Source organism: Mizuhopecten yessoensis, unplaced genomic scaffold (assembly GCF_002113885.1).
Source record: "Mizuhopecten yessoensis strain PY_sf001 unplaced genomic scaffold, ASM211388v2 scaffold7817, whole genome shotgun sequence".
Lineage (NCBI taxonomy): Eukaryota > Metazoa > Mollusca > Bivalvia > Pectinida > Pectinidae > Mizuhopecten > Mizuhopecten yessoensis.
The window spans coordinates 180,093-203,326 of record NW_018407237.1 but is presented as its reverse complement, the minus strand read 5'-3'; the positions used below and the strand labels follow the sequence as shown (position 1 = coordinate 203,326).

General features: G+C 43.4%; 5 protein-coding genes across 5 annotated transcripts; all 5 read left to right on the top strand.

Annotated features, from left to right (window-relative positions):
- The first annotated feature begins 2,674 nt into the window (after positions 1-2,674).
- Positions 2,675-3,154, top strand: LOC110454383 (proteoglycan 4-like). The gene has a single exon (XM_021503854.1). The coding sequence runs from the start codon at positions 2,675-2,677 to the stop codon at positions 3,152-3,154; it is 480 nt and encodes a 159-aa protein (XP_021359529.1).
- Positions 3,155-3,525: 371 nt separating this feature from the next.
- Positions 3,526-4,050, top strand: LOC110454382 (pollen-specific leucine-rich repeat extensin-like protein 1). Its single transcript, XM_021503853.1, has one exon. It carries the CDS (start codon positions 3,526-3,528, stop codon positions 4,048-4,050), a length of 525 nt encoding a protein of 174 aa, XP_021359528.1.
- An 81-nt stretch (positions 4,051-4,131) lies between these two features.
- On the top strand, positions 4,132-4,524 carry LOC110454381. Its single transcript, XM_021503852.1, has one exon. The coding sequence runs from the start codon at positions 4,132-4,134 to the stop codon at positions 4,522-4,524; it is 393 nt and encodes a 130-aa protein (XP_021359527.1).
- LOC110454379 lies at positions 4,521-5,021 on the top strand. Its single transcript, XM_021503850.1, has one exon. It carries the CDS (start codon positions 4,521-4,523, stop codon positions 5,019-5,021), a length of 501 nt encoding a protein of 166 aa, XP_021359525.1.
- A 34-nt stretch (positions 5,022-5,055) lies between these two features.
- On the top strand, positions 5,056-5,895 carry LOC110454378 (proteoglycan 4-like). The gene has a single exon (XM_021503849.1). The coding sequence runs from the start codon at positions 5,056-5,058 to the stop codon at positions 5,893-5,895; it is 840 nt and encodes a 279-aa protein (XP_021359524.1).
- Positions 5,896-23,234: the final 17,339 nt, after the last annotated feature.

The window sequence follows — 23,234 nt, the reverse complement described above, 5'->3', positions numbered from 1 at the left end:
AAAAAAAAAAAAAAAAAAAAATTACTTCCACAATTTATAAAAAAACAATATTTTCATTAGTTCTTCAAACATTCATACATATCTGAAAACAAACTTGGAAGAAATTGTATGAATTTGTTCTGCAAATGGTCAAAACCCCAAAAATCACCTAAAATCACATGTTGTGTTAAATTGGTATCGTTGACTGATCATAGCACACAAACGAACACACGGACATGGATTTTTTTTTGCATTTCCTACTATGCCATTAACTCCTTTTTCCAAAAATCCATGTAAGAACAAAAGTTTAATACAGGATTTTTTTTACTATGCAGAGGTGTACATCCTTAAAACATATTCAAACAACTGATTTCAATAGCCAAGATGTCTAGGGTGTTTATATTTCGCCTCTTGCATGCTTGGATGTATGGCGAACAAATTCTGTAAATGAAGGACCTTGACCTACTTTCAAGGTCACGGGGGTAGGATATGTTAAGCAACTTCTCAATGCCAAAAAAATTGTTGGGTGATGCCATCTGGCGAGTAACATGCTGGGATGAAGGGCTACCAAAATTGTTCTAGTGGTTGACCTTCACCCTTATTCAAAGTCACAAATGACATCTTTGATAAAAAAATAATAATGTCTAATGTGATGATAATTGGCCAGTAAAATGCTCAGGTAAAGAGCTGTAATGTTTAATAAAATGACTGACCTTCGCCAATATTCAAGGTCACAGGAATCAAATGTGTTGAAAATTTGTTACTCAGAATCAAATGCATATAGTTGTTATATTTGACAAGAACCATGCTCAGGTGAAGAAGCAATACGTTTGTTTTGTCATCGGTATTGATATTCCAATGTGTCCAAGACCGACCCCAAAGTGTCCAAGACTCCAATGTGTCAAAGACCGACCCCAAAGTGTCCAAGACTCCAATGTCTCCAAGACCCACCCCAAAGTGTCCAAGACCCCAATGTGTCCAAGACTCCAATGTGTCCAAGACCCCAAAGTGTACAAGACCCACCCCAATGTGACCAAGACCCGAAAGTGTCCAAGACTTCAATGTGTCCAAGACTCCAATGTGTCCAAGACCCCAAAGTGTCCAAGACCCCAATGTGTCCAAGATCGACCCCAAAGTGTCAAAAGCTCCAATGTGTCCAAGACTTCATTGTGTCCAAGACTTCAATGTGTCCAAGACTCCGATGTGTCCTAGACCGACCCCAAAGTGTCCTAGACTCCAATGTGTCCAAGACCCCAATGTGTCCAAGATTCCAATGTGTCCAAAACCTCAACGTGTCAAAGATCCCAATGTGTCCAAGACCGACCCCAAAGCGTCCAAAACCCCAATGTGCAAGACTCCAATGTTTCAAAGACCCCAAAGTGTCCAAAACCCCAATGCGTCCAAGACCGACCCCAAAGTGTCGTAGACTCCAATGCGTCAAAGACTCCAATGTGTCCAAGACTCCTATGTATCCAAAACCCTAAAGTGTCCAAGACCCCAGTGTATCCAAGACTGACCCCAATGTGTCCAAGACTGACACCAATGTGTCCTAGACCCAAAAGTGTCCAAGACTCCAATGTGTCCAAGACCCCAATGTGTCCAAGACTGACTCCAATGTGTCCAAGACCCCAATGTGTCTCAGACTGACCCCAATGTGTCCAAGACTGACCCCAATGTGTCCTAGACCCAAAAGTGTCCAAGACCTCAACGTGTCCAAGACTCCAATGTGTCCAAGACCCCAATGTGTCCAAGACCCCAATGTGTCCAAGACTCCTATGTGTCCAAGACCCCAAAGTGTCCAAGACCCCCAAGAGTCCAAGACCGATCCCAAAGTGTCCAAGACGCCAATGTGTCCAAGACTCCAATGTGGCAAAGACCCCAATGTGTCCTAGACTCCGATGTGTCCAAGACTCCAATGTGTTCAAGACCCCAAAGTGTCCAAGACCCCAAAGTGTCCAAGACCGATCCCAAAGTATCCAAGACCCCAATGTGACCATGACCGACCCCAAAGTGTCCAAGACCCCAATGTGTCCAATACTCCAATGTGTCCAAGACCCCAAAGTGTCCAATACTCAAATGTGTCCAAGACCTCAACGTGTCCAAGACTCCAATGTGTCCAAGACTCCAATGTGTACAAGACCCCAAAGTGTCCAAGACCCCAATAAGTCCAAGATCGACCCCAAAGTGTCCAAAACCCCAATGTGTCCAAGACTCCGATGTGTCCAAGACTTCATTGTGTCCAAGACTCCAATGTGTCCAATACTCCAATATGTCCAAGACCTCAACGTGTCCAAGACTCCAATGTGTCCAAGACTCCAATGTGTCCTAGACTCCAATGTGTCCAAGACCCCATGTGTCCAAGATTCCAATGTGTCCAATACTCCAATGTGTCCAAGACCTCAACGTGTCCAAGATTCCAATGTGTCCAAGACTCCAATGTGTCCAAGACTCCAAAGTGTCCAAGACCCCAATGTGTCCAAGATCGACCCCAAAGTGTCCAAGACTGCAATGTGTCCAAAACCCTTAAGTGTCCAAGACCCCAATGTGTCCAAGACCTAAAAGTGTCCAATAATCCAATGTGTCCAAGACCTCAACATGTCCAAGACTCCAATGTGTCCAAGACCCCAATGTGTCCAAGACCCCATTGTGTCCAAGACTCCAATGTGTCCAAGACCCCAAAGTGTCCAAGACCCCAATGTGTCCAAGACCGACACCAAAGTGTCCAGGACCCCAATGTGTCCAAAATCCCAATGTGGCCAAGACCCAAATGTGTCCTAGACTCCGATGTGTCCAAGACTCAAATGTGTCCAAGACCCCAATGTGTCCAAGACCGACCCCAAAGTATCCAAGACCCCAATGTGTCCATGACCGACCCCAAAGTGTCCAATACTCCAATGTGTCCAAGACCCCAAAGTGTCCAAGACCCCAATGTGTCCAAGACCCCGAAGTGTCCAAGACCGACCCCAAAGTGTCCAAGACCCCAATGTGTCCAAGACCGACCCCAAAATGGCTAAGACTGCTATGTGTCCAAGACCCCAAAGTGTCCAAGACCTCAATGTGTCCAAGACCCCAAAGTGTCCAACACCCCAAAGTGTCCAAGACCCCAATGTGTCCAAGACCGACCCCAAAGTGTCCAAGACCCCAATGTGTCCATGACCGACCCCAAAGTGTCTAAGACTGCTATGTATCCAAGACCGACCCCAAAGTGTCCAAGACCCCAATGTGTCCAAGACCCCAATGTGTCCAAGACTCCAATGTGTCCAAGACTCCAATGTGTCCAAGACTCCAATGTGTCCAAGACCCCAAAGTGTCCAAGACCCCAATGTGTCCAAGACCCCCAAGTGTCCAAGACCGACCCCAAAGTGTCCAAGACCCCAATGTGTCCAAGACCGACCCCAAAATGGCTAAGACTGCTATGTGTCCAAGACCCCAAAGTGTTCAAGACCTCAATGTGTCCAAGACCCCAAAGTGTCCAACACCCCAAAGTGTCCAAGACCCCAATGTGTCCAAGACCGACCCCAAAGTGTCCAAGACCCCAATGTGTCCATGACCGACCCCAAAGTGTCTAAGACTGCTATGTATCCAAGACCGACCCCAAAGTGTCCAAGACCCCAATGTGTCCAAGACCCCAATGTGTCCAAGACTCCAATGTGTCCAAGACTCCAATGTGTCCAAGACTCCAATGTGTCCAAGACCCCAAGGTGTCCAAGACCCCATTGTGTCCAAGACTCCAATGTGTCCAAGACCCCAAAGTGTCCAAGACCCCAATGTGTCCAAGACCGACACCAAAGTGTCCAGGACCCCAATGTGTCCAAAATTCCAATGTGGCCAAGACCCAAATGTGTCCTAGACTCCGATGTGTCCAAGACTCAAATGTGTCCAAGACCCCAATATGTCCAAGACCGACCCCAAAGTATCCAAGACCCCAATGTGTCCATGACCGACCCCAAAGTGTCCAATACTCCAATGTGTCCAAGACCCCAAAGTGTCCAAGACCCCAATGTGTCCAAGACTCCAATGTGTCCAAGAACCAATGTGTCCAAGACCCCAATGTGTCCAAGACTCCAATGAGTCCAAGATCCCAAAGTGTCCAATACCCTAAAGTGTCCAAGACCCCACCGTGTCCAAGACTCCAATGTGTTCAAGACTCCAATGTGTCCAAGATCAACCCCAAAGTGTCCAAGACCCCAATATGTCCAAGACCGACCCCAAAGTATCCAAGACCCCAATGTGTCCATGACCGACCCCAAAGTGACCAAGACCCCAATGTGTCCAATACTCCAATGTGTCCAAGACCCCAAAGTGTCCAAGACCCCAATGTGTCGAAGACCCCGAAGTGTCCAAGACCGACCCCAAAGTGTCCAAGACCCCAATGTGTCCAAGACCGACCCCAAAATGGCTAAGACTGCTATGTGTCCAAGACCCCAAAGTGTCCAAGACCTCAATGTGTCCAAGACCCCAAAGTGTCCAACACCCCAAAGTGTCCAAGACCCCAATGTGTCCAAGACCGACCCCAAAGTGTCCAAGACCCCAATGTGTCCATGACCGACCCCAAAGTGTCTAAGACTGCTATGTATCCAAGACCGACCCCAAAGTGTCCAAGACCCCAATGTGTCCAAGACCCCAATGTGTCCAAGACTCCAATGTGTCCAAGTCTCCAATGTGTCCAAGACTCCAATGTGTCCAAGACCCCAAAGTATCCAAGACCCCAATGTGTCATAGACCAACCCCAAAGTGTCCAAGACTCCAATGTGTCCAAGATTCCAATGGGTCCTAGACTCCAATGTGTCCAAGACCCCCATGTGCCCAAGATTCCAATGTGTCCAATCCTCAAATGTGTCCAAGACCTCAACGTGTCCAAGACTCCAATGTGTCCAAGACTCCAATGTGTCCAAGACCCCAAAGTGTCCAAGACCACAATGTGTCCAAGATCGACCCCAAAGCAAGACTCCAATGTATGTGTCCAAGACCCTAAAGTGTCCAAGACCTCAATGTGTCCACGACCTAAAAGTGTCCAAGACTTCAATGTGTCCAAGACCTAAACGGGTCCAATACTCCAATGATTCCAAGACCCCAATGTGTCCAAGACCCCATTGTGTCCAAGACTTCAATGTGTCCAAGACCCCAAAGTGTCCAAGACCCCAATGTGTCCAAGACTCCAATGTGTCCAAGACCTCAACCAATCCAAGACTCCAATGTGTCCAAGACCCAAATGTGTCCAAGACCCCATTGTGTCCAAGACTCCAATATGTCCAAGACCCCAAAGTGTCCAAGACCCCAATGTGTCCAAGACCGACACCAAAGTGTCCAGGACCCCAATGTGTCCAAAACTCCAATGTGGCCAAGACCCAAATGTGTCCTAGACTCCGATGTGTCCAAGACTCAAATGTGTCCAAGACCCCAATGTGTCCAAGACCGACCCCAAAGTATCCAAGACCCCAATGTGTCCATGACCGACCCCAAAGTGTCCAATACTCCAATGTGTCCAAGACCCCAAAGTGTCCAAGACCCCAATGTGTCCAAGACTCCAATGTGTCCAAGAACCAATGTGTCCAAGACCCCAATGTGTCCAAGACTCCAATGAGTCCAAGATCCCAAAGTGTCCAATACCCTAAAGTGTCCAAGACCCCACCGTGTCCAAGACTCCAATGTGTTCAAGACTCCAATGTGTCCAAGATCAACCCCAAAGTGTCCAAGACCCCAATATGTCCAAGACCGACCCCAAAGTATCCAAGACCCCAATGTGTCCATGACCGACCCCAAAGTGTCCAAGACCCCAATGTGTCCAATACTCCAATGTGTCCAAGACCCCAAAGTGTCCAAGACCCCAATGTGTCGAAGACCCCGAAGTGTCCAAGACCGACCCCAAAGTGTCCAAGACCCCAATGTGTCCAAGACCGACCCCAAAATGGCTAAGACTGCTATGTGTCCAAGACCCCAAAGTGTCCAAGACCTCAATGTGTCCAAGACCCCAAAGTGTCCAACACCCCAAAGTGTCCAAGACCCCAATGTGTCCAAGACCGACCCCAAAGTGTCNCCAAGACCCCAATGTGTCGAAGGCTCCAATGTGTCCAAGACCCCAAAGTGTCCAAGACCCCAATGTGTCCAATACTCCAATGTGTCCAAGACCCCAATGTGTCCATGACTGACCCCAAAGTGTCCAAGACTCCAATGTGTCCAAGACTCCAATGTGTCCAAGCCTCAAACAAATTCATCTTGATAACATCAAGGATTAATTTTGTCTGTGGCTTTTATAAAGGGCTGTGATATTGAGGTTATCAAAGAAAAAGAATCATGTGACACATTGACTTTTAAAAAGCACTGATCCAATGATCCAATTTTAACATCGTGTTGCATTAAGATTTCATGTCAAAATTGTAAACCATATTGTTTCAATCCTCCAGAGGCAGTGCTAACAAATTAATACCAGATCACCAATTTCCTTGGGAAGGGGGGTTAAGGTATAACTCTGGGATATAATTTGTTGTTGTAACCCACCGTCATCAGATGGTGGGATATCCAAATTGCCCTTCATATCTGGCCGTTTGTTCATCCTTAAACGATTCCTGTTATCGTTATATATACGGATTTTTTTTATGAAAGTTCCCCCTTCTGTAATAGTGCATGTTTTATTTTGTTATCACTTGTTCTCAAGAATTACAAGACAACGATCTGCAACTCAACCTGCTCGCTAGACAACAAAGGAAACGCTAGAAAACCAGGGAAACGCTACCTATACATTTTCAAATTTTAGTAGCACGCTTCTGTATTACCACCTGTCCGAATACCCACGTATGATAAGGACACGGACACGCCTCATTTGTTTTTGAATTTGAAATTCAGACCTTTCAAAACCCTTATAAACTACGTTTCATCGCTAGCTCTTCTAGTTGCTCAACCCAGCCATTATCAGATCTTCCCACTACCATTCTCAGTACCATCAGATCAGGTTGACAGTCGTGTTGTCATAGTGTGTGCTCAAGGTGTGGAAAACATCGTATGTGGATTTTGAAGTATTCAAAAGATCGTTTGATCAATCTTTAACATACTTTTCTTAAAAATGCTCCTTTTATCAAAACTGTTTACTCTTCAACCATTTACACTACCATTCTCAGTACTATTTACACTACCATTCTCAGTACTATTTACACTACCATTCTCAGGACCATTTACACTACCATTCTCAGTACCATTTACACTACCATTCTCAGGACTATTTACACTACCATTCTCAGTACCATTTACACTACCATTCTCAGTACCATTTACACTACCATTTTCATACCAATCTGAAGGAACGCCAGCGTTCTCTTGTTATAAAAGGTTCCTTTCCAAAAAAAGGACAACGGCTAAATCAATATCCAAGTTTACTCAATAGTAATACATGTTTAACTTGTATTTCTATATCAAAACCTATATAATTGTACACGGTAAAACCAATGGTCACGCGTGATTGGACCGCACCGATACTTAACCTGATTAATGCACTAATACCGACAAATAATACCAAAATTAAATACAAAAGATAGAAATATAGAGATAGTAAACTTACCACAGTCTGTATCCTGTGCCTTGTTCACAAGGAAAAGAACAAGCAATATCAGAAAACGGACAATGACATGTCCACCCGTATCTATCGCTCAAATTCTTCAACGTGCCTTCCAAAATAGCGCCACCAACAATCCGCCCATTACTCTAAGAATACTTGCACTGCCGATATACTTGCGGACGTGACACAGTTGCCATAAATTCAAAGCACGTGGTACACGTTATCACAAATCATGGAGCTAGGATGTTATAAATCCTGTTAAGGTCGTTTGCTCCAAAGTTATCTATGTCATTAATGGCACCGACTTCAGTCTTTGCGATTGTAGTAACAACAATCATATCATGAGTCTCGCGTTAGTTGTCTTGGATTTGTGTAGATATGTGAGTGGATGAGGATCCGTTTCGACCACGAATTTCCTTCCATAGATGTAAGACTGTAATTTGTATACACTACAGACAATTGCTAAACACCCTTTTTTTCGATGATAGCGTAGTGTGTTTCTCATTCGTCAACAGTTTCCTTTTGGTATAAGCGTTATGCATCATCACTCCTTCCTTCTCTTGCAGAAGAACTGCTCTCGCAAACCTGTATCTATATTCTGTAGATAGAACGAATTCCTTCTGAAGATCCGATAGTTTCAATACTGTTCTCGCCATCAACAACATTTTTTCAGCGTTAATTATGCTCTGATATGAACATCCGAAACAATTTTGTTAGAACACCCTCTCTTCGTGAGATCGGTTAGCGGGGCAGTTCTTTCTTGAGAAGCTGAGAATGATCTTTCTGGAAAAAAACAGATTGTTTCGTCGTTGTCGGTACAGGTGCATTCCTAATGATTTTCATTTCGAATGTACCCATTGAAGCTTTCCATTTCTGAATATAATGTAACGACGATTGTTTTAAATGTTTGAATATTCATCAAGTATTGTCGGGTCAGGGTCGGAAGTCTTATTACTTGCTGTCAGAGTCGGAACGATGTCACAGAGATGGATCCAATTGATTATGTTGTATTCAAATTCCACAGCTTGTTAAGTACAATATAACAAGGTCGTTATGCAGATGGTACATTTAAATTTCCTGAGGAGTACACCGGAAGTCCGTGCGTAACATCTCGAGTCGGAGACCAGACGCGGCTGAAACTATTTTCTTACAATTTATACTTCAATTCATACCAAAGATAGGTGGCCACAATGCTGGGTATAGCAAGTGTAATTAATTATAATTGTAGAAGATAGTTAAAGCTTATTCATCAATGATAGATATTCCTATTCAAAGTTGCCTGTGGTAGTAAATATGTCACTAGATTATAAGGTCAGCAGGAAGATAATTATTATAAAGTAATAAAAAAAACCCGTAAAAAACAATATTGACGCGAATCAGATTTGACCAGAACGAAATATCGTTCTTGAGGCGTATTACAGGTAAACATTTATCAGCTGTAATCAATTATAATGTTTTTGAACCAACTGTTATATAAAATATACTGTAACAGTTCAAATGGAAAATTTCATGTTGTGTCAAATGTTCCAAAAGTTAATAAAAAGTTCCATTTGAATGTGTCTCTATTTTTAGCTCACCTGACCGAAGGGCAAGTGAGCTAATGTCATGGTGCAGCGTCCGTCGTCCGTCCGTCCGTTCGTCCGTCCGTCTTCGTCCGTCAACTTTTCCTTTAAAGAACTTCTACTGAAGAACTGAAAGGTATAGAATCTTCATATTTGGTTGGTTGCTTTCTGCGATAGCGCCAGGCAAAGTTTGAGAATGAAAATGACCTTGAACTACTTTCAAGGTATTAGGGGTCAAATGTGCCAAACACTTCAAACGACTTCTTCTGATCGTCTGAAAGGTATAGAATCCTCATATTTGGACTGTTGCTTCTTGGGATAAAGCCCGACAAAGTGTTAAAAAAATAAAATGACCTTGTCCTACTTCCAAGGTCACATGGGTCAAAAATGTCAAACAATTAAGCGACTTCTTCTGAATAATCTTAGAGCATAGATTTATAATATTTGGCTGGTACTTTCCTGGGATGGCGCCTGACAAAGTTTGAAAATGAAAATAACCTAGATCTCCTTATAAGGTCACAGGTCAAATATGTCAAACACTTCAAACAACTTCTGAAGAGGAACCAATAAGCATAGAAACATATAATAATATTTGGCTGGTAGTTTTAACAGATGGAGCCGGCAAAGTTATTCAAGTAAGCGATACAGGCCCTCTGTGCCTCTGGTTCACAATTTCACATCGTAACACTTGTCCCAAACAAGAAAGACTCCTCTATAAAATAGAACACTTGCTCGGCTTTGCTGTCAGCCTTGCCTTTCTGAGGCGGTCAAACAACGGATAGTGTCCAGGTTCTCCTCCAACGTGGTGGCGTAGAGGAAAAATGAAAAAGTCGTTTATGACATTGTCTATATGCTTTATTTCAATTGGGCGGTTTAAGGTTGCCAGCGCATAATAATTGCCGAATGACATGACCTTGAATCAATAAAGTCCCTGTGACGTTGAAAATGCCGTCATGTTCTTTGCCTTCTCAGAAAGTGGCACCTTCCAGTACCCTTTACTTAGTGTCGGCAGGTCGTGTGTTATTCATTGTTGTAATTTCAAACTTACTATGCTTTTCTTATGTGTAAATATCGCCTATATATTATTAACATATTCCCGCGGTTCGGAGAATAGCGGGAATTATTTGTCTTCCCCCTTCGATACGGATATTGCCGAGTGTGCTTAGCCAATCGGATTGGCTCTGTATGTAGAACGTGCGATACGTGTCAGCGTATCGGGTACGTGGGTCATTTTCTAGCCGCCTTTCCAGCGCGACGGTCATATTACATTTTAATAATATAGCTTTTGGCAGGGTCAGCGGATTAGCGTAACGTGGATATGGTAGAGTAATCCCAGCAACTTGAAGTTTCGAGTCTTGAAGGGCTGGTGCACCTCCTGACTTGTCTGGTTTACCAGTTATCTTCAGGTTGGGTGGCTCGCTCGGCTTTCTATTCTCTACTATGTCGCACTAGTGTTTTATCTTGTGTATCATAAGAGAAAAGATACACTTGAGAAAGATAAAAGTACGGATTGATATATATGTATAATAATAGCATTTGAATTGCATATTATGTAAGATTTTTTTGTCTATGAACGTTTGTCAATGTATGTTATTTTTGAAACACGTCAATTAAATGCTTGGACATAGCGCACGGCGGGCTAGGCGGGCAAACTGATATGTTTGTGTCGTGTTGTTTATGACGTAGTAGAGATTGGACAGTATATTTACGTTGACTATACTTGGTCAATAACTCTATATCCAGCGATGCCGCGAGGTACGCTATCGTTGTATTGTGTCGAGCGCGTAGGTAGAATTGAGTCGGTAGCGAATGTATATTATTGGTCAGTTAGAATTATGTAGCCAATCAGTGATAGGGCGCTAGGAATAAAGGCAGAAGTTAACCTATATATGTATACCCTTACGAGGACCAGGTTAGCTGATGTGCACGTGATTGTCGTCATACCAGATTACAATTGCCTGCAACTACAGTTAATAATCTGTTTCACTTAGTTCTGCGAGTTGGTTATATTTCCACCTGGATACATTTGGCGTCGTCGGCAAACAGCAAGCAGTGGAAACAATAAAGGTGGCAGCTGGTTGTGGTTACTCATGCTGTAAATCGGAAGTCATTTGAAACGACCGGAAATTGTGGTTACAATAAGTGATATGAAACGACCGGAAGATGTGGTTACCGGAAGCTTTACGAATCCACCGGAAGTTTGGGTTACCGGAAGTGTCATTGAACGACCGGAAGTTGATATTTTTAGACCGGAACTCACTTGACATTTCATCATGACTAAACGTGAATTACAAAATCGTATATATGAACTAAGGAAAACACTGATGAAGTATAACACGGCACCAGGCCTAGCTATGTTACAAAGGAACGTGATGTGGCTTATTTCAGCGGGAGGCCGACAGATATCGACCTACCGTCAGTTGATGAGTGGGTAGAAGATGTGAGGCGGGTGTTTGCGGCAAAGCCTCATACAGATGTGTTGACTATTTTCACATTTGCGTGGAGAGGCGAAAGAAGAAATTAAGTACTGCACGGACATTAAGGATGATCCAGACCAGATATTAGACTACCTTTGTCGTGTAATTGGGGTGCAGGAATCTGTTACAATTTTACAAAAACATTAGTGCAGGAACCGGGTGAATCTATACGGAATTACTCATACGGTGTCCCAGAACTGTTTCAAAAAATCGTATTTTCGGAAATAGGGACAAGACCCTGTGTGAACACTTTGTAAACAATTAATGGGATTCCGCCATTCGGAAGGAGATGATTTTTTTTTTTTTTACGGAGACTGCCAGTCATGATTTGTTTTGTACTCCGGGAAAAAGCAATACGATTCAGTTAGGAGGAGGAGCGTGTTGTCGCACCGGAACGTGCAACAGATGTCGGCGATATAAAACATACAGTATTGGGGGACAGGAAAGAAATGTTGATGAAGGAGAAATCAAACATGGAACAACTAGCGGAGTTGGTAGCTTCGCAACAAAAGCAGATAGAGACATTGTCTGAGGCAATGGTACGTACATCTCGTCAAGGAAAGCGAACGGATTCGCAACTTACCCAGAGTTCTGCGAGAACCCAGTATAAGGAAACCCGGAAGGTTTTTTGTGTCACGAAACGGGACACATAGCGCGCCGATGCACCAATGAGCTTCCTTCCCAGGACGGTAACGCTACAACGGAAAACGAGAATCGTCTACTGAAGAGAGCCCAGTGGTAGGCGGAGTCAAAAAGGGCTCACCGGACGTAGATAGTTATGTAAACAGATCAATAGCACCGTTTCCAGAGGCTATTTTATATGCACTTGGTGTGTCAATACCGTGTTAGTGGACAGTGTTTTAATAGTTACGATGATGACGGAGAGTTTTTATAGACGCTGTCTTGAACCGTTGGGTAAAAGATTGATAACACGGAAGTTATCAAGGCAGCAAATGGACTTGATTTTCCCTATGTGTTGGATACATTGAAGTGGATGTTACGTGTATGGGAAAAGGTGTCGCCACAGAGAGGGATTCTCAGTATCAAGGACTCCATGGATCCCAGTATAAGACAGAGAAGAGAATGATTACCAGGGCTGATTGATATGAACATTATCAGTCAGTTTCGTGACATTTTGTCATCTGGCAATAGCAGTGCACAAGAGGGCAGTGTATCGACAAATACTGTTGCTGGTTACTGTACACATCACCTAAGTCTGTACTTGGTGTTGCCCAAGTTAAAAGCATGTCTCCCATCGTTATGCCGACGAGGACAGTGGTCGTTATACCGTGTACCGGTCCACAGAATGGAACAGACACAACAAGAGTCATGTACACAAACATTTGGTTGTGGTATGCAACATATGTTGCGGGGTGGCAATTTACTTAGCAGGGCAGCCAATGTTGGTGATGAAGACTTTTGGATTAAACCGAGGACCAGGATCGGTATAGTTTCTGGAGGGGATGTCGAGAGTAGCATTCAGTTTAGTACTATATGTGACCGCGTGGAGATTAGTGAGGATGTGTGTAATATTAGACAGTTATCGGAGCCGAAATTAGTGTCTCAATCAAAGTCAGATTTTCAACTGCCGGGGAACTTGTTTACTTTAAACTCTACTGATCGAGAGAAGGAGCTCATTACGGGTCTGTTTAGAAAATATCACGATGTGTTTTCAAAGAAAGATGATGATATTCCTGTTTCGCAGTCGTATCGTAGAATACCACCAACGCAACATGAGGAGGTGAAGCAGCACGTACGTAAGCTGTTAGACAACACGGTGATACGTAAGCTGTTAGACAACACGGTGATACGTAAGCTGTTAGACAACACGGTGATACGTAAGCTGTTAGACAACACGGTGATACGTAAGCTGTTAGACAACACGGTGATACGTAAGCTGTTAGACAACACGGTGATACGTAAGCTGTTAGACAACACGGTGATACGTAAGCTGTTAGACAACACGGTGATACGTAAGCTGTTAGACAACACGGTGATACGTAAGCTGTTAGACAACACGGTGATACGTAAGCTGTTAGACAACACGGTGATACGTAAGCTGTTAGACAACACGGTGATACGTAAGCTGTTAGACAACACGGTGATACGTAAGCTGTTAGACAACACGGTGATACGTAAGCTGTTAGACAACACGGTGATACGTAAGCTGTTAGACAACACGGTGATACGTAAGCTGTTAGACAACACGGTGATACGTAAGCTGTTAGACAACACGGTGATACGTAAGCTGTTAGACAACACGGTGATACGTAAGCTGTTAGACAACACGGTGATACGTAAGCTGTTAGACAACACGGTGATACGTAAGCTGTTAGACAACACGGTGATACGTAAGCTGTTAGACAACACGGTGATACGTAAGCTGTTAGACAACACGGTGATACGTAAGCTGTTAGACAACACGGTGATACGTAAGCTGTTAGACAACACGGTGATACGTAAGCTGTTAGACAACACGGTGATACGTAAGCTGTTAGACAACACGGTGATACGTAAGCTGTTAGACAACACGGTGATACGTAAGCTGTTAGACAACACGGTGATACGTAAGCTGTTAGACAACACGGTGATACGTAAGCTGTTAGACAACACGGTGATACGTAAGCTGTTAGACAACACGGTGATACGTAAGCTGTTAGACAACACGGTGATACGTAAGCTGTTAGACAACACGGTGATACGTAAGCTGTTAGACAACACGGTGATACGTAAGCTGTTAGACAACACGGTGATACGTAAGCTGTTAGACAACACGGTGATACGTAAGCTGTTAGACAACACGGTGATACGTAAGCTGTTAGACAACACGGTGATACGTAAGCTGTTAGACAACACGGTGATACGTAAGCTGTTAGACAACACGGTGATACGTAAGCTGTTAGACAACACGGTGATACGTAAGCTGTTAGACAACACGGTGATACGTAAGCTGTTAGACAACACGGTGATACGTAAGCTGTTAGACAACACGGTGATACGTAAGCTGTTAGACAACACGGTGATACGTAAGCTGTTAGACAACACGGTGATACGTAAGCTGTTAGACAACACGGTGATACGTAAGCTGTTAGACAACACGGTGATACGTAAGCTGTTAGACAACACGGTGATACGTAAGCTGTTAGACAACACGGTGATACGTAAGCTGTTAGACAACACGGTGATACGTAAGCTGTTAGACAACACGGTGATACGTAAGCTGTTAGACAACACGGTGATACGTAAGCTGTTAGACAACACGGTGATACGTAAGCTGTTAGACAACACGGTGATACGTAAGCTGTTAGACAACACGGTGATACGTAAGCTGTTAGACAACACGGTGATACGTAAGCTGTTAGACAACACGGTGATACGTAAGCTGTTAGACAACACGGTGATACGTAAGCTGTTAGACAACACGGTGATACGTAAGCTGTTAGACAACACGGTGATACGTAAGCTGTTAGACAACACGGTGATACGTAAGCTGTTAGACAACACGGTGATACGTAAGCTGTTAGACAACACGGTGATACGTAAGCTGTTAGACAACACGGTGATACGTAAGCTGTTAGACAACACGGTGATACGTAAGCTGTTAGACAACACGGTGATACGTAAGCTGTTAGACAACACGGTGATACGTAAGCTGTTAGACAACACGGTGATACGTAAGCTGTTAGACAACACGGTGATACGTAAGCTGTTAGACAACACGGTGATACGTAAGCTGTTAGACAACACGGTGATACGTAAGCTGTTAGACAACACGGTGATACGTAAGCTGTTAGACAACACGGTGATACGTAAGCTGTTAGACAACACGGTGATACGTAAGCTGTTAGACAACACGGTGATACGTAAGCTGTTAGACAACACGGTGATACGTAAGCTGTTAGACAACACGGTGATACGTAAGCTGTTAGACAACACGGTGATACGTAAGCTGTTAGACAACACGGTGATACGTAAGCTGTTAGACAACACGGTGATACGTAAGCTGTTAGACAACACGGTGATACGTAAGCTGTTAGACAACACGGTGATACGTAAGCTGTTAGACAACACGGTGATACGTAAGCTGTTAGACAACACGGTGATACGTAAGCTGTTAGACAACACGGTGATACGTAAGCTGTTAGACAACACGGTGATACGTAAGCTGTTAGACAACACGGTGATACGTAAGCTGTTAGACAACACGGTGATACGTAAGCTGTTAGACAACACGGTGATACGTAAGCTGTTAGACAACACGGTGATACGTAAGCTGTTAGACAACACGGTGATACGTAAGCTGTTAGACAACACGGTGATACGTAAGCTGTTAGACAACACGGTGATACGTAAGCTGTTAGACAACACGGTGATACGTAAGCTGTTAGACAACACGGTGATACGTAAGCTGTTAGACAACACGGTGATACGTAAGCTGTTAGACAACACGGTGATACGTAAGCTGTTAGACAACACGGTGATACGTAAGCTGTTAGACAACACGGTGATACGTAAGCTGTTAGACAACACGGTGATACGTAAGCTGTTAGACAACACGGTGATACGTAAGCTGTTAGACAACACGGTGATACGTAAGCTGTTAGACAACACGGTGATACGTAAGCTGTTAGACAACACGGTGATACGTAAGCTGTTAGACAACACGGTGATACGTAAGCTGTTAGACAACACGGTGATACGTAAGCTGTTAGACAACACGGTGATACGTAAGCTGTTAGACAACACGGTGATACGTAAGCTGTTAGACAACACGGTGATACGTAAGCTGTTAGACAACACGGTGATACGTAAGCTGTTAGACAACACGGTGATACGTAAGCTGTTAGACAACACGGTGATACGTAAGCTGTTAGACAACACGGTGATACGTAAGCTGTTAGACAACACGGTGATACGTAAGCTGTTAGACAACACGGTGATACGTAAGCTGTTAGACAACACGGTGATACGTAAGCTGTTAGACAACACGGTGATACGTAAGCTGTTAGACAACACGGTGATACGTAAGCTGTTAGACAACACGGTGATACGTAAGCTGTTAGACAACACGGTGATACGTAAGCTGTTAGACAACACGGTGATACGTAAGCTGTTAGACAACACGGTGATACGTAAGCTGTTAGACAACACGGTGATACGTAAGCTGTTAGACAACACGGTGATACGTAAGCTGTTAGACAACACGGTGATACGTAAGCTGTTAGACAACACGGTGATACGTAAGCTGTTAGACAACACGGTGATACGTAAGCTGTTAGACAACACGGTGATACGTAAGCTGTTAGACAACACGGTGATACGTAAGCTGTTAGACAACACGGTGATACGTAAGCTGTTAGACAACACGGTGATACGTAAGCTGTTAGACAACACGGTGATACGTAAGCTGTTAGACAACACGGTGATACGTAAGCTGTTAGACAACACGGTGATACGTAAGCTGTTAGACAACACGGTGATACGTAAGCTGTTAGACAACACGGTGATACGTAAGCTGTTAGACAACACGGTGATACGTAAGCTGTTAGACAACACGGTGATACGTAAGCTGTTAGACAACACGGTGATACGTAAGCTGTTAGACAACACGGTGATACGTAAGCTGTTAGACAACACGGTGATACGTAAGCTGTTAGACAACACGGTGATACGTAAGCTGTTAGACAACACGGTGATACGTAAGCTGTTAGACAACACGGTGATACGTAAGCTGTTAGACAACACGGTGATACGTAAGCTGTTAGACAACACGGTGATACGTAAGCTGTTAGACAACACGGTGATACGTAAGCTGTTAGACAACACGGTGATACGTAAGCTGTTAGACAACACGGTGATACGTAAGCTGTTAGACAACACGGTGATACGTAAGCTGTTAGACAACACGGTGATACGTAAGCTGTTAGACAACACGGTGATACGTAAGCTGTTAGACAACACGGTGATACGTAAGCTGTTAGACAACACGGTGATACGTAAGCTGTTAGACAACACGGTGATACGTAAGCTGTTAGACAACACGGTGATACGTAAGCTGTTAGACAACACGGTGATACGTAAGCTGTTAGACAACACGGTGATACGTAAGCTGTTAGACAACACGGTGATACGTAAGCTGTTAGACAACACGGTGATACGTAAGCTGTTAGACAACACGGTGATACGTAAGCTGTTAGACAACACGGTGATACGTAAGCTGTTAGACAACACGGTGATACGTAAGCTGTTAGACAACACGGTGATACGTAAGCTGTTAGACAACACGGTGATACGTAAGCTGTTAGACAACACGGTGATACGTAAGCTGTTAGACAACACGGTGATACGTAAGCTGTTAGACAACACGGTGATACGTAAGCTGTTAGACAACACGGTGATACGTAAGCTGTTAGACAACACGGTGATACGTAAGCTGTTAGACAACACGGTGATACGTAAGCTGTTAGACAACACGGTGATACGTAAGCTGTTAGACAACACGGTGATACGTAAGCTGTTAGACAACACGGTGATACGTAAGCTGTTAGACAACACGGTGATACGTAAGCTGTTAGACAACACGGTGATACGTAAGCTGTTAGACAACACGGTGATACGTAAGCTGTTAGACAACACGGTGATACGTAAGCTGTTAGACAACACGGTGATACGTAAGGTGTTAGACAACACTGCGATACGTAAGCTGTTAGACAATACGGTGATAGGGCAAGTACCAGCAGCTAGGCCAGTCCGATAGTGTGGGTTAGGAAAAAGGACTCGAGTCTGAGATTGTATGTGGATTATCGGAGACCCATAAGGGCAAGTCTCATTTACCGCGAGTGGAGGAATGTTTTGATTCTTTGCATGGTGCAAAATATTTTTCGACCATGGACCTGACCAGTGGCTACAACCAGATAGCAGTTGATGAGGTTGATAAGCATACGACAGCTTTTACTACGCTGTTCGGAATATGGGAATTTTAAATAATGCCATTTGGTTTGTCTAATGCACCGGCGACTTTCCAGAAACTTATGCAGCATTGTTTCCGAGAAGAGTTTTTTTAAATTCTTCCAGTGTTTCTGGACGATATAATTGTGTTCTCGCCCAGTGTCGAGGAACACATGAGCCGCCGGGACACGGTGTTGTCGATTCTTATGAGTCATGGACTTAAGCTGGAGAGGAGGCAGTGTTGTTTCTGCCAAGACTACGTGATATACTTGGGTGACATGGTCAGTAAATATAGTTCCGTGACTATTTACTTGGGAACAAAATCACTGTTTACACAGACAATAACCCTCTGAAGCATTTGGATTCTGCTAAACTGGGTGCGGTGGAACAGAGGTGGGCTTCGCAGCTGGGGGATCTCGATTTCGAACTACGATACAAACCATGAAGGTTGAATGCGAATGCCGAATCTTTGTCAATAATGCATTTACCACATAGACAGGTTTCGGAGTGATGGTATACAGCGAATTGTCCGGTTGGCACAGTATACCACAGATCCAAGGTAAATCAGACAAGCCAGTGTCGTTGGTCTACATGCGGATAAAGCAAACGCCACGTTGCATTCCAAGAATGACCCTAGTGTACAGAAGACAGCAAAAATGAAGCGTGTTAATGTAGCAGGCTACAGTAGAAATGGCCTGATCCTTAAAATAAAGGGTATGTCTCTGATAGAAATGGATAGTGGATTCCTCCTGCACAACACACCTACATATATATATATATATATATTTATAAACTAAATTTTGAATACATTGTTTTTTGAAGAATGATTTTCTTTTCAAAAACTGTTTTCCCCAGATTTGAGACTTGTGAAAACCATGGTTTCCACATCAAAAAACACCAAAAAGTGCAAAAAAACAATGATTTTTAATCAAACATTTGACCAACGCAAGTAGTAATTTTTTTCTTAAAACCTGTCTTGAATTAAATGTCACCTACTCGGTAACAGAAATACTCACGTTTTAGCATAGGTCGTTCAACTATATTTTTCACAATATTTACACATGTGCTGAGTACAAAAATGGACTATATGAAAAGCTATCTTGTGTTGTGTAGACAGTTTTGTAAATGGCCAAAAATGTAGTCTCAAACCGAATTTTATTTTATTTTAAAATTCAAGCCCATATAGTCCACTTCATCATGTATATGCCAATTTTATTGCTGATATTTTTTGATGCATGTAATATTACAGGGTTTTTTCATTGTACAAAAAGATCAGATAGTGACGGTTCGCTGTTTAGAGCGGTGACTGATCTGGTAGCGGGTGAGCTCAAACAACTTATTTTGCCGGAGTACCTTCGGCAAGTGGTATAAGGAAGTTTACATGATGATCACGGTCACCAGGGCATCGAGAGGACATTTAGTATGGTAGGGCAGATATGCTTTTGGCCTAACATGTACAGAGCCATTTGCGACTACTGTAAGCAATGTGAAAAGTGTTCAGTGTCCAAAGACTCATGTGGCAATAGGACATCTCTCGGCTACGGAAGCGTTAGAGGTTATCACCAAGTTGACTTTACCATTCTGGAACCATCACAAGGTTATGAGAATGTGTTGGTGATGACGGATGTTTTTACCAAATGGACAATAGCTGTTCCTACGAAGGATCAGACCGCGCGTACGGTGGCGAATTTGTTGGTCCAGGAGCTGTTTAGCCGGTACGGTACGTGCAAGCGTATCTATTCGAATCAGGGGAAGTGTTTTGAGGCGGATATCATCAAAGAGCTATGCAATATATACACGGATTGAAGAAGAGCCGGACAACTGCGTACCATCCAGATAGTAATGGGTAGTGCGAAATATTTAATCGTACGTTGCACAACTTGCTTCGATCTGTGTGTCCAGCAAAGAAGAAACGGTGGCCCGATCACATTCGGGAGGTAGTGTTTGCTTATAACGTGACGCCACATTCCTCGACGGGCTATTATCCTTATTTTTTAATCTTCGGTAGAGAGGCTAATCTGCATATTGATGATGTGCTTGGTGTGCGTGAATCCGTGCAGGGTGCAGTAATTGACCGGTGGGGATCATCAAGACAAGCTGAGGGGTGTTTTTGAAAAAGCAGGGAAGTAGCTTCGACAACGCCAGGATGTCAGGTAATAGCAACATGACAAAGAAAAAGCAGGTTCTACGTTAAACATAGGATACCAGGTGTATGTTCGTAAACGGGGTATACGTGGTAGGGAAAAGGTTCAGGACAAGTGCAATCATGTCATTCATGAAGTGGTAGATCGTCCCTTCGCTGATTTACCAGTGTACACCATACGGCCTTATGACGCGGGAAACGGAGGTGTTCCAGGAATGTAAACCGCTCAGAACTTAGACTTCGGAATACGAGCAATCGCGGGAGGGTTGTTGACTCCGACACCGATGATGACTATTCGATAGCTCGCGACAGACCACGAAGGATGAGTGCAGGAAAACGCGATATTCATTCAGGGCAGTAGGAGGAGTAGGAGGCAGTAAAAGACAGTCAGATTTTATAGACAATTGGTTGATGTGACATTTTTGGTACGTTGTTACATTTTGTTATCAAGCGCGTCAGCCGAAACACAAGCAAGAATTCCGAAGTTACATTTTCCTCCCACTCCACAAACTGCTTTAACAGGTTGATGAATAGGGTCTTGATCTTTCATTCCTTGCACTGTCATTAGGTCATTGTGACCTTGGGCCCCAGGTCAAAGGTCACATATGTGCTAATTTTTCAGGAACATCTAGCCCCGGCTGTAACCTTAAACTGTTAAATATATCTTGGTTGATGTGACATTTTTGGTACGTTGTTTCATTTTTTTATCAAGCGTGTCAGCCGAAACACAAGCAAGAATTCCGAAGTTAATTTTCCTCCCACTCCACAAACTGCTTTAACAGGTTGATGAATAGGGTCTTGATCTTTCATTTCTTGCACTGTCATTAGGTCATTGTGACCTTGGCCCCCAGGTCAAAGGTCAAATATGTGCTATTTTTTCAAGAACATTTAGCCCGGGCTGTAACTTTAAACTGTTAAATATATCTTGACGAAATTTCCACTATAACTGCATCACATACAGGTGATGTGCAATGCATTGTCATTAGGTCACTGTGGCCTTTATCTCAAGGTCAAGGGTAAAAAAAAGTATGACTGTTTCAAATATTTTAAGGTGTACGACGAGGTGATGCCAACAGTCCCTCACTGTGTCTAATTTTGCTTAAACGTAGTATGCCAGTATATGGTGGCATTGTAAACTCCATCCACACATTATTTTATAATATATAGCAGTAGGCATTTCCTCTAATAATAAGGTCAGGCACATGTAAGTGCTACGTTAAAGATATCCTGATAAAACGTGTACTGTATTTGCATCACCCATATAAGATGTACAGTGCACTGCTAAATTTCCTGCTAAAAATGGACAAAATATACCAAAAATTGTTATTTCCCTATATGAACTACAGTCAATATTACCCCTTCTCCAAGCTAGAATGGATGGCCGAGGGGTACTGAATTTTACAATGTTAACAAAGCCCCTGATGCTCTTTCCACCCATGCAGAGGCATTGACTGTAGTACCTCTGGGTCTGGAGCAGAAGATTTTTGAAATATTGATTAATTTTCCCTTTGGGGCCCCACCCTGGCCCTTAGAGTTGGGGTAGGATTCCCAATTTTACAATCTTGTAGCCTTATCTACCAATGATAATTCTGACCAAGTTTGAAAAAAAATCCATGCTCTGGTTCTTGAGAAGAATTTAAAAATGTAAAACGTTTACGCACGACGGACGACGCATGACGACGGACGGAAAGTGATCAGAAAAGGTCACCCTAGCAAACACGACGGATACGACGACGGACGGAAAGTGATCAGAAAAGGTCACCCTAGCAAACACGACGGATACGACGACGGACGGAAAGTGATCAGAATAGGTCACTTAAGCAATACTCAGGTGACCTTAAAACTGAAATAGGTGTGTACCTTTGACATGACACTTACAAGAATGTATGACGACGAATTGATGTCACACATATTAATAACCGCATAAAAAATACACATTTTATGATATACATGAAAGCTATGATAATCGTTCAACGGGAGAAAACGCGCAAGTGTGTGTGCATTAAAAGTTTCTAGAGCCTCATATACAATATAGGGGGTTTCCCAACTAAACAAGGCGAATCTCAACTCGATCTTTACCGGCTCTGCCGAACAAGAAGATGGAATCGCTATTACTTTATCATTCTGGCGATTGACTGAGAAGTTAATAATCTGAACAGTCTGGCCGACAGAAAGGGGTAGGGCGAAGAGGAGGAGGAGGCGGTGTAAGGATCGAGCTAGGTGATCCAACTCCGAAGTCCGCACATGTACAGGTTTTGGTCGTCTCCATATTTCATCGAGTTCAGCTTAAACATAACTGATTTCAGCACTGCGCCCTTCGTGTGATTTCTCGACTGTTCATTTCATATACCAGATGATTAAGAGTAAGAGTAAGAGTATCGTTGACTAAACCATCTTGTGATTACTCCACCACTGATCTAGCCATCCTTGGATTAATCAAAGTTTACATCTTAAAGTGTAGGTCCTTCATAAAAAAGAAACACCATTATAGTAGCCGAAAAAAACACATACGTATTGGATACTTTATTTAACAAGTGTATCTTTATCAACTACATGGCCATGCATTATGCAATCAG